At 33.8% G+C, this 13,369-nt stretch overlaps 1 protein-coding gene across 2 annotated transcripts in view; it reads right to left on the reverse strand.

Moving 5' to 3' along the window:
* LOC149801639 (zwei Ig domain protein zig-8-like) overlaps positions 1-13,369 on the reverse strand; it is a 285,564-nt gene that overhangs the window by 164,785 nt on the left and 107,410 nt on the right. For both annotated transcript variants that reach the window (XM_089954338.1, XM_089954337.1), the window contains exon 2: positions 7,395-7,561. In XM_089954338.1, the coding sequence (XP_089810464.1) occupies positions 7,395-7,464 (70 nt within the window). In that variant the 5' untranslated portion in view covers positions 7,465-7,561. The remainder of the gene's footprint in view (positions 1-7,394; positions 7,562-13,369) is intronic.

Genomic DNA, 13,369 nt, shown 5'->3' on the forward strand with positions numbered 1-13,369 from the left:
ACCTAGGTCAAAACTTTCCCACATACATATTGGTCCAGAAGATGCGTCCATTAATGCAAGTAGGGTTGCTTACTAAGCTTTGTGCAGGCTGTAGCTGTATCGTTTGAATGGCATAAAAAAATAAAAACATTCGAACAAGAACGTCTTATTCGTATAGATAGAAGCGATAATTTTTATCAAGGGGTCGTCTATACCAATAGAGTCCTACCCAAACACTATATTGGATTTAGGGTTACTAGTCTTCAAACTAAAATGATTCAATTATAATATAAAACATCTGCATTAACACAGTTACAGATTTTCACTCCTAACATCATTTCTCAGGTTTTATACTATGTACAATGTTAATAAAATCATGCTCGATTCCCCGTATTTACTGTCTGTGCGTGCTAGCTTATGATGCCGTATTTCCTAAAAGTTAATCATGTGAAAAGTGAACATTTTCTTTTTTTGTGTGTTAATACCTAATATATTTCATCTTATGGTAGCAAACTCGCCAAATATTTTCACGAAGTTTAGACAGTGAACTGTACATTGTAAGTTCGTCTAATGTTTGATGTTATATATATGTATTTAAGTAATTCTCATTTTCTGGCAATAGGTGGTGTTCGGTATGAAAAAAAACCTGCTGGTTTGCATGATAGAAAAAGGTAATATTTGAATGTAAGGTCAAATTATTTCATACGTTTAAGAAAACCAGTGAATAAAGAAAATGTTGTCATCGACGTGTTTTATACTTTAAAATACATTATGTAAAGAATGAAGGTTCGTACAAGGTTTCAGATGACTTTATTATTTATAACAGTCCAATGGTCATCTACTGCTCTGCAGAGTGAATTCCACTGACGGTTAGATGGCTACATCGATTATACGCTGGGTTGTTCTAGTTTACTGTATTATGTAGACACGCAACTATTTACTGTGTTGAATTGACTTTTCCTCAAATGCGAACTTGTTTTATACAACTAATCCATTTAGTCACACATAGGAACGACAGATGATGTTAATATTCAAATAATCTGCTTATATTGATTTTTAAGCGTAATATCGAGGAATAACACTGGCTAAATCAAGATAGCAAAGTAGTCTCTTGTAATTTGTATGAAATGTCAACGTGAAAGTCTTCCAAGGCATATGTCAGTAAATAAATTTTATAAAATATATTAGTACTAGATTTGTCTTCAAAAAAGACATTTGAGCCCAGAACGTTTCCGACATTGTCTCATATAAAACATATTTACTTTTATGTGAAGCCATTTGTTTCGCTAAATGTCTAAACAGTTAACAGTCATCATTGCTAATTCTGTATTGAAGACATGACAGCTGCTCTAATACAGGTCTGCAGTAATTGTAGTATAACCCTAACATATGCCGTAATGGCAACAATTCCTACATCTTCATCACTGAATAATAGTATAGCGTCTACAAACGCACGATCTCGCCCTCATTCTATCAATGTTCTAAAAATACCTTCTGTAGAACAACCAAACGTTCAAACTTTTCTTTTCTTTATTTGAAAACACTGTAAGCTATGTGCGCCCTACCTGGCTATGCATTGTCCGTGAGGCAAGGTACTTACTATAGCGAACATTGATGTCGTCCTACGCTTGAGATACCGTCAGTGGCTCGTTAATAAATGTCATTAACTGCAGTTCCATTTCCAACAGAAGAATGACGGTCCTACATATCAGCAAAATTAGCATAGTCTTAGCTCAAGATTTAGTGACGTCGAGTCGTCCATAGTCTTTGCTGAAGCATTTCCAGGCCTCTGCGTTGTCCATAATCTTAACGGAAGCCATTCGAGACTGCTGCTTTGCCCCTAATCTTAGCTTAACTCTCTCGAGACCGCTGCATTGCCCATAGCTTTAGCTGAAGTTTTGACCGATGGAGGAGACTGATCAATCTGCCGCCTTGTTATCAACTCAATCTCCTGTGTAACGTTTACCATATTCTCCTAATATCCATAATTAAGCTGCTTCTGACAATAGTATTGACCGGGAACGTTTTGGCGAAATAAAACAGAATTAAACGATTGCTATTGTAAATCTGTTCAAACAATTAACTAAATACTCCAAACCTACAGAATGGTTCCTGATATCGAAATCTTGCTAACTGGCAGTGCTAGTACTTGGATCATAATGAAAGGAAACCCATTCAGTTACATATTCCACATCAATATATTTTAATTTTTAACGTATCCATAAAACTTAGAGATAAATCAGCCCCTGACGTCATCCTATATCAAAAATCAACACCTTAAAATATTCAAGACATAGTATGATCCTGAAAGCATGCCAAAAATAGATAATTGATCAAATAAAAATCATGATGCAATCGAACAGAGAGATATTGATATGCCATTGTGATTCTCGCTACCCTGACACTCTCAGATATGGCATGGAAATATTTTAACACAAAAAGATACATTCATTGTGTCTATCTTAGAAAATAGTGTAAAAGTTCGATTATTATTATTAATGTTATTATCATTATTATTATTATTATTATTATTATTATTATTATTATTATTATTATTATTATTGGTATTGATGAGATTGTTGTTGATGATGCCTTTTTACTAGTCAGCACTGGACGCCCCACTTCTAATAGATGATACTGGAAACGTCTATAAGAAAGCGAAAAGAACATCAAAGTTGCAATAAAAGTAGTTTTAAGTCAGTTTAAGGGTATGTTAATGTGCTGTCAGTAATTTTGACTGACTCTTATTTATTCTTGATGTTTTAACCCGATTAGTTTTGTCTCATACAAATTTTGTAGCGTAGGTCTGAAATTTAGACCGAAATAGGAGGGTTGAACCAGTCGTAAAATTTATCATAAGCCTACTGAAACCAGGCAACGCCATACCTTTAATAAGGGCCAGTTCCTATTTAATATTTATTTATTTATTCGTTTTTCTAGGTGACAGTCTGAACGAACTCGGAAGACATCAGATGTGTTTTGTTTTCTTGTGGGATCAATAAAAGATATCAAAATATGAAAACACTGATATGAAGAAAATGATCGAGGTAAAGACGGTCAACTTGTAATTCTTTCTGTTTTAAAAAGGATATTGGTCCTCGGTCATTATTTTGGTTAAACTGGTAGCTGCGGAAGGGCAGGGTCCAGGTTGCCTCAGAAAGTTAACGAACATTAACAAACATTTGGGGGGCCCCGAGTGGCCGAGTGGTCTAAAGCGCTCTCCGTTACTGATCACTGCCATCTCACCTCTGTCTGTGTAGGTTCGAGTCTCGGATTCGGCCAATGTGGGTATGTGAGAAAGCTTGCCAGTAGCTTCTCGAGGGTCGGTGGTTCTTTCCGGGCATTTCCCGGTTTCTTCCTCCACCATTAATACTGGCCGCCATGTATAGCCTATCGTGTGCTGAAAAATGGCGTTAAACCCTACAACAACAAACATTTGGGAAATGTTGCTAAGTTCAGTTCACAAAACAAAAACAGAGAATTGTGAGCCTATTACGGACACTTGGTTAGTATACTGTTATGTATACTTAATTTAATTGTTAGTCTTTTAGTTTCAATTTTTTAAATTTCATTACATGTTATTGCAATGTAACATTGTTTGCTGGGCTTGACCTTGTCCAAAAATGAGTTCGTTTCTCCTTGACATGATTATATTTTATATATTTATTTCATTTATTTATACAGCTTCATTATTCTCTATGTGTATGAGCTTATTATTGTGTTGGTTCCTTACCTAATACCAAGTCAGGTAACCAATACTTGTTTACCATAATGTGTGCGTCAACAAGATTCCCAGAGGCAATTCCTTTGAGGAATATTAAACTAAAACAATAATAAAAGCTTTGATCAAGTTTTTTTTACTCAAGCTGGCCTTCCCAACTCTGTCCAATCTGATCAAGGGTCAAATTGTATGGCTGGAATATTGAATTAAGCATCCAGCAATTTAAGTCAAAAGTGAAATAATGGTTCGACAGAACTACAATAGAGAAAACTTTTGAGTCCGGTAATAGAGTTATGTCTCTATTGCTCATTCTTCAAACTTTTCTATAGATTAGGTATTACGGCCCTTACAAAGATAAGAAGGAAATGAACGAGTTAAATTATAATAATAGTACTCCTGTGATGTAAATAAATTAAAAGAATACCAGTATATTGAGAGAGATAGCCAGGTTAATCATGCAATTAATTTAGCTGTACCTGTCCCATTCATTGGGGATTTAAGTGAATGAATGCAATCGAATTATATTGATTTTGGAGTAAACAATCTTCGGAATTCAGAAATTATGAATATTCTGAACCAGAAACTTTCACATTTGCAACAACACGACAGATATTAACTTAAACAGTTATCACTTGAATATGAGCACATATTTCAAGATGTTTCTACAAGAACAAACAAAATCTATTAAGTTGAAGTTGTAAATTCTACACCAGTGAAACAACACCCGTACAGGATGAACCCTCTCAAACAGGAATGCTTGAAAGAGAGAAATTCAGTATTTGCTGAAGAATGATTTCAAAGAGCCGAGTAAAAGTGACTGGAATTCACCATGTATACTTGTTCCAAAACCAGATAATACTTTCCATATGTGCACTGATTATAGAAAGGTGAACAGTGTAACTAAAACAGATTCATTTCCATTACCAAGAATCGACGACTGCATTGACAAAATTGGAAATGCAATGTATGTCACCAAAGTTGACCTTCTGAAAGGATTTTGGCAAAATCCACTGTCGGAAAGGGTAAACAATAAATGTCGGCATTCGTGACTCAGGATGGACTTTATAAATATACAGTGATGCTTTTTGGGATAAAAGGATCGCAAAGTACTTTTCAACGTTTAATGAACATGATTACATCTGGTCTAGATAATTGTGATGCTTACATCGATGATGTATCATCTACAAGGACACCTGGAAAGATCATTTAGCGACAATTCGGAAATTCTTTGACAGACTCACTGATGCAAGTTTGACAATTAATTTATCCAAAAGTGAGTTTTGCTGTGCTTCTGTAACATTTCTAGGACATATCGTGGGACATGGACAAGTTACACCTATAGATGCTAAGGCCAAGGCTATCTCTGAATTCCCTGTGCCTATCAGTAATAATCAACTGATGCGATTTTTTGGGTATGGATGGATACTATCGGAAATAGTGTTCCAATTTTTCCATAATTGCTGAACCCCTGACAAATATATTGAGCAAGAAAAAAGTTTCTTTGGTCTGAAAAATGTCAGGAGGCTTTTGATAAGTTTAAGACCATACTTACGATTGCACCAGTTCTTACAGCTCCAAATCTCAGCCAATCATGTAAACTGTCTGTTGATGCAACTGAAGTTGGGGTTGGATCAGTGTTGACTTAAGAAGATAAAAATAGTGTTGATCATCCAGTGTGCTCCTTTTTTAATTAAATAAACACCAGAGAAATTATTCCAAAATCGACAAGGAATGTTTGGCTCTGAAAATGGCATTACAACACTATGAAGTTTACATTAGTTCAACTCCTTCTACGCTTGTTGTGTTTAATGATCACAACCCCCTTACTTGCATCGGCAAGATGAAAAACAAAAATCAGAGATTATTAAGGCAGAGTTTGTTGTTACATGAATATAATATTGATATCAGGCACATCAAAGGTAAAGACAATTTAATAGCAGATGCACTTTCACGTGTATATAAATATATTGTTTCATATATACTTCATGCCATTCATAAGATTTCATCTGGTGTTTTCTACCACATTAAAAAGAAGGCTTTATTGTGTAAATTTTTCTTTTTCTTTATGACGGCAAGCGTTTATGTATATTTAATTTAATTGTTTGTATGTTAGTTTTATTTTTTTAATTTCATTACATGTCATTGTAATGTAACATTGTTTGCTTGACTTGACCTTGTCCAAATTTGAGTTTATTTCTGCTTGACCTGATTCTATTTTTAATTTTTTAAATTTAATTTATGTAAACAACTAATATTAGCTTCATTATTCTCTCTGTGTATGAGCTTATTATCAGGATTATTATTCAGGTAAACAAAAATGGAGTAAATATGTTGCTCAGGATCAGGGTTTTGGAGATTCCTAAGTGAAGTTTGTAGGATATTGTGTCGTAAATAAACAAGGCTGATTAGATTATTCTAGAATGTTATTTTTCATTAGGTAATGGTTGTTTTAAGAAAATGCTAATTGTGATCTGAGGTCAAGCAGAGGAACTATATTATCTTGTGACTGTGAGGAATTTACCAGTCGTGCTTTAAAATATAGCACTTTAAGTTGTACTATGCTGTGATCAGGTTGGTCTTAATTTTATTTTCTTCAAATCATTGAATTCAAGTGATTCTTGTCTCTGAAAATACAAAAGTCATTTGACAAAATTCTTAGATAAAGACATTCATCGGAATTTATACCGCATTCAAACCTGGAATAATATTTATGTGATTCAACAAGAGACTGTTGACACATCAGTACTTCGCAGGCTATAACAGACACGTCATATTCTGCAATTTTGGATCTGTTCGGGATTTGAACTGAGTTTTATTCTGAACGTTTTAGTATTAGGACTTGTGTCTTTAATTCTTTGATTATTTTTGGATTTAATTTGTAATACCGTAAGTTCTTTTTTTCTCATTTTTCACTTTGTATTCTATGGAAATAAAGTATTTGTTAAATTTTACAAAGCTTGTGGTCTTCACTCTTTGCTGTTACTCGTTTTAAGAGTATTGACTCGTAATAATACAAAAACCAGTTGCTTATAGAAAAAATTTCCATGACGATGCACATTTTTATCAGTACCCTGTATGCCCATTTCGTCAAACAATGTGATCCAGCTCATTTCATGAGCCAAAATCGAGTCAAACATGTGTTTCGATTTTTATGTGATAGTATACTTTAAAAAAGCTTTGCTGCAATTCTTTGCTGCAATGTTCACGTACATGTTGTGTATGGCTCACCGTTGCGCGACTGTTTTTTTATATACCTGTATTAATTATCATCTATTGGTAATTTTACTGCACACCCCTTCTTCATTTCTCTGAATGTATATTCGTGGAAATGATTGTGTACTACAAGGTTAGGTTAAAAAATATAACAGAGCACAGTGCCCACAGAAAATGGCTTAAAAGTTTCGTATTCTATTTTGTTTGGATTTTTAAGTGGCTTCTTTGAATTCATCCTCCTTTGGTGAATATGTTGGAAGCATGCGTACCCAGAGATACCAATTATTTTTATCGAATAATTAATTATCAATATTATCACTCAGCAATCTTGAAACGAAAACGAACAAGATTCACGATCGATTCGTGCTACGACGGCTTACGATATTTAGGGTGTGTAAAAGATGGTTTTGTTTCAGGCTATGTTCCAAATACCAAATGGCTGGAGGTATGAATGAGCTTAAAGTTGAAGATGAGCACTTACCTGATATAGAGAAATACGTCACAAAATGTAAAAGTAAAATCACTCTTCTGATTTCTATCACCATATCCATCCTAGTGATAAGTTATCACTCTTCTGATATCTACCACCATAATAATAGACTAAAATTCCTCACGGATCCGGTATGATTACTTGGACACAGCATCGTACTGCAATAAAAGAAGAAAATGTATTAATAGGCAGTTTGATCCATATATCTGAAACACAAATGTTACAAGTCTAATACGTTATTGGTCAATTAATTCCAAATAAGGTAAAAAGGATGTCAAATAGATCTAAGTATAATAAGGGAGAAACACATAAAAATGAAACGAGAAGAAAATGTACGTTTGTGTCAAATAAACTTAGTATGATTATTTAATAATGATTCCTTGTTTAGATTATTAAATACGTCCGAATTACATCACCTGTTGCTTATACGTTGAGTACTTGCTCAATATATTTCTGCCAAGAATATGAGATTTGTCGTAAAAGTACCGTTTTCTAGATGGGTGATGAGTGTACTTTAGACTCAGTAAATACACAAGCACAATATCGCCATTTCAACATTTCTACCTAAATTCTTTTCGCAAGGACAAATAGTATTTAAACAGACCCTCGTCTTTCTATTCTCACTTACTACTTCCTATATAAATCACGCCGGAGGTCAATCAGCTATTAGACATGAACGCTTGTAATCAAAGAAAGACTTAAATGAAAGCATTCCATGTTGACGATACGTATATGTGAAGGAGCTGACATTTTGTTTCATTGTAAGCTGTTAGGTAACTAGTAAGGATTTCTATTCGACTGATTGATTTTTGCCTTCTGTTGCGATTTCTGAAATTTTCCAATTAAAACCAGCCACATTTGGAACAAAAAACTTAGCAATTATCATTGGCCGAATTTCTTCTCTCCATTGACCTCATTGGCATACCGGTAAAATTGCTGGCAGACACCCAGGACATCATTCGAGAAATTAGGATACGAAATAATCATTCTGATTATATTTGTTAAACCATATGTATTTCCAAAGCGAAGTGCATAATATAAACAATGTATTAGGAAACATCCGATTATCCCACTGATATTAATCTAATTGATCATGTTATTAACGGTCATTGATTGTTAGCTTTCCTAACTGATGCTTATACAATCATTGGCCAAAAGGAGAATTTACATCCTCATTACTTGCGATTCAGACTTTCGAAAATAACACACCGAGACTGGATAAAATCTCCCGCTTTCCTTTAGTACAGACACGGGTTGTTTGATACTTAGCATGGCAATTGGTTAAAAAGTTTCACGTCACTGCTCACTTAAAACGCTTTGGCTGTCGAAAACAAGCGTGGAGTATCTCTCATCACTAAGCTCACCGATGTCAACGATTCTTTTTTATATTGTTCCGGAGAGTCTTGAGCAATGCCTCGGCATGACAAACAAGTATTTGACTTTTTACCGATAAGCTTAATGTCAGTCACAACATCTGGACATCAATGTATGTACACCCACTGATGCAATAATTTGTTATTGATTTTTTTCCCCGTCTATTCTACGGTTAGGCAAAGTGCATGTGTTGTCAGGATGGCAGCACTAAAATATGAAATAAACGCAGAGGTAAGCTAGTTTGACATTTTATAACATTTTTATGATTCACACGAGGAAATACTGATCTTAGCCTGTTTCCGTACAAGAGGACTTTGCAATAAATGTATTCTACCGACATGTAATGCCCTTGAAATATTAAATTAGTATTAAAAGATGCATTCTTCGGATATTTTGTCCTAGTTCTCCATCGAAAAGTGTTTTCTTTAAACATATTTCACATAGTGAATACTCTCGTCATTACATCATGTAAAACAAAAGTATAAAGATTCCCCCAACCTACCTGTAACACCCTCACTTATTATTCCAAATATCAATGGGTTTTGAAACTGCACACGAATGGTTCAGCTAAAAAAGGAAAGCTCTTCTATAAAGTTATCTTGGTATATATAGATGATTTTTAGTTTTTAAGTGAAAATAATGGTCATTTTTTTATGTAAGTGAGCCTAAACTTGTAAAAATAAACAAAAACGAAACAACAAAACACCCGATTTCATCTGATAGGAATGTTTTTGTTGTAGTATCAATGTTGGAGGTTTTTTTTAGTTCCTTTTATTTGTATCTGCTAAATACATTATAAACAAAATTAATTATAAACAAAAGATCTATTGTGAAATACGAGAAAAGAAAAGTTGAATGTATTATCTAGAACAATTCAAGAAACGAGGCATACAATGATGAATTTTGAAAACAAAAATATTTTGACTTGCACCTGTACATTTTATTCCTGCAAAAGTTTTCTATTACACACCAAATTCTCATTCAAAATGTTCCATAAACTTGTAACTATTGTCAAAAATAAGAAAAATAACAACAAATCTGAAATACATATGATTTTTGTGCTCAATAACTCAATGTAAGATTAGATTTGAAATCAATGTTTTGTGGAAAAAGTCAGTCAACATTTCTATATGATTTGACATCCGGATTCATTGGCTATATGTGAGCCTTTCTATATTGCATACGCCCAGTTTACAAATGAAACGAGATAATTCGAAAATGGTGTGGAAGGAACCTGACAAACCATTTATTGCCTACACTACAGTAATATATGATTAGTACGAAGACGGGTACAAATAATTGATAGGTAATACCAAGTGTGCTGGCATGACAAAGGAATAGTGTATACTTAAGTATGCAACAGATAAAACCTTATTAGCTGACATTGGTCTTCACAGGTTACAAAATCGGACGGGAAAAATCTCCTTTGTGACGTCATCTGAGGGCTTTCCCCATCTGATTAGCATGCGGATACGCCTGGAATTTCCAGATGTCGTGATTTTTGCCGTAGCTGCATTCGATTACACATCCGTACATATTGTAGTTTTAGACCATCGTCCTCATAATTGCGAACCCAATGAAAGGTATGTGCGCCATCTACAGGTATCTTACGGCAAGAAGCAAAAAAACCTCGATATTGATTGAAGCTTAATGTAAGTAGCATCATTCTGTCCATTCCCGTTGAGCCACAGCAGTATACAATTTTGTTGTATAACCGAACCGACTGACTTGGAGCCAGATTACTTGAATATTCCCTGCCAGGAGATCTGTTAGATAACGTAAAACCCTAAGACAAGTTGAGACTCGGCTTGAACGAATGTTCACTTATGGGGGGTTTCGGATAATCCCCTGTATGACGTCACAGTTAAGCGTGTGCACAGCTCTGGTTGGCAGAAACACTATGGCAGCGAAGGAACGAGATGAAGTTTTATGTTATACAAAAGGTATTATATACGAAGCGCGTGTTCGCTACATGCAAACGTTAAATGATAATAAAAATTCTAATGGACTCCTTGATCAGCTTCATCTTGAATCAGGAGAGACAAGATTTGTCCTATTTACTTATGTTTGGTTATTGTTATGTATATTTCTCACATAGTGATATTTTCTGCGGGCCTTTTAGCATTTAATTCCAAAGCATAGTTTGGTATATATATATATATATATATATATATATATATATATATATATATATATATATATATATATATATATATATATATATATATATATATATCACGGATTGCTATTATTTATTAATAATGATGAAATTGATGAAAATAAAATGTCGATGTAATTCTGATATCTGGATAACATGCTAAAATGTGCAGAGTTGTCTTTACTATCTCTTCGAGCTTACCGGTATCGGTGTGCTTTAATTAAATCATTAATTGACATTTCGTTTTTTGTTATAACGTATTTTTGTCAACATCTGAAATATGCACAAAACAAAACTAAATATAGTAATTAGCTAGTAGTGACCAGCGTAAAAAAGGGTCAAGGTCATATATGCAGAAAAGGTTGTCTTATTGCAGGGCGCTGCTAGAAATAACATAAAAGTCAATAAAAGACTTATTTCGGCACGTTGCATAAACAAAACTCATATCCTCATCACATGTTCCATTCAACTTAATAACATTGTTATATCTTCATATGTCTGTCGGTATTTTCCCATTTGTAGTAATTTGTTGATCTAATGTTATTCTTTTCACAGGCAATTTGTACTCGTCGATACGTTGCACGGTATTATTAAAAAATGTAATATAATCAGCATCAACATCAGGGTGTTTTAGAAGTAACTCATCTTGTTCCAAATAATTATTGACGTTATGAGTTCTGGCATTATAATCTCCAGTTAAAACATATTTATTCCATGTACGCATAATAACTAATTCAGAATGCAAACGTGTCAATTTCATCATAAGTATAAAATCTTGAATTTGACGGAGGAACGTGGACGACTAGAAAATAAAAGTCATCGTCAGTTTAAGAACCAGTTTTATTGACTTTAAACCAATGTACGTGAGTTGAATAACACTGAAAATTAGTTATAAAGGAGAAAATTTCAACAATATCTCAGTTTGTCTTGCAATATGGAGTAATCCTTTGGTCTTTCTGCCAACCAGACGATAAAACTCCAACCTGTCCATGCCCAAGAACGTCACAGAGATGATCCCTATACACAACTTATTCTAAATGTCTCTGGTCGATCTGCCTGCATTTCTTTCTGACTCTTTAGAATTATTTTATTTTACGTCCTGGAATTGTAACTTCAGTGCAGCACCCAAATTTTAGTCACAATTGATTTTAAAAACAGTTATTTTATTATAGACTAATGAATAATGTTTAAGGTACATTGTCGTCGGCTCCAACACATGTCCCCATAATATCTAGATGTAACATATTCGAACAAAATAAATATGAGTGACAATTCTATATTTTCAAAACTGGAACAAGATAAGTGCAGTCATTATATAAATGTTAAGATACATTTACAAACTAAACTCTGTTTAAATAAAGTTATTTTTCCTATTACGTTAAACCAGATTCATGTATGCAGAAACAATAGGACCACTAAGAACGATGACGTGAGCAATATCTGCTAAGTGTTGTATCTCTATTCTGTAATATAACATTTAGTGTAGGATCATTTTGTCCTGATTTTTTGCAGAATGTTATTCGTAATTTTAAGTGTTTCTTTGATTTTATGATATATCTTATATCTCTCTCATGGGGAATTTAGTAGGGAAAACGTACTTTAAAAAAATGCTAAACTCGAGATTATAATAACGCAAAAAAGGGACTGTTAGGTTTATCAAAGGTGTTAAGAATTTAAGTCGTTGAAGAAGGATAAGTGAGTTCCAAGATTCAATTCCCTTATATGTGACAGTCATATAACTAGCACATCTCTCATATGACGTGCCCTCCTAAAGGAAGACGTTGACAAGTTTCGAAAAACACAATTTTCCAATATCTGATATCTACATGGAGCCTATGTAACGATTCCAGACTACCTGTTTTTTGTTAAAGTCCTGTTGCAATGTACGTCGTAATTTATTTAGCTTTGGATTACCATTGCATATCCGAATTCTTTCGTGAAAATTTGTATCAGTGAATCATCACAGCGTGCTCTCAAATAGTATATAGGAATCATGTGTTCCGTGCTCTCGTCTTGTAGCAAATTCAGCAGCATCTTCAAACCGGTAATTAGGATACAGCATTGCTTTTGCAATAAGTTTTAAAGGAACATACTTTGCGTATGAATAATTATTATGAAAACAAAATTTTACATTTGGTTCTAGGTCACATATATCTTTTTATTTGACAAGTTATGGGGCCAGATTAGGTGCTGGAATATTAAGTATTGTTTTTAAAAGAACAAGTGTCGCTTATTCGCTGAAATCCTATGAATGGAGACAATAGTAATGTATACATGTACTGTGATTTTTACTACGCTGAATGTTTTTATTCAATGGAGGTAAACTAGATAATATATTCACACGGCAACGTTATTATAATGTAAAGAACAATTATATATTCAATGGCATTGTCTCATCTACTCTATGTGCATGCAAGCATAATACCATCCATCA

Source organism: Sinohyriopsis cumingii, chromosome 4 (genome assembly GCF_028554795.1).
Source record: "Sinohyriopsis cumingii isolate HCF-2022 chromosome 4, ASM2855479v2, whole genome shotgun sequence".
Lineage (NCBI taxonomy): Eukaryota > Metazoa > Mollusca > Bivalvia > Unionida > Unionidae > Sinohyriopsis > Sinohyriopsis cumingii.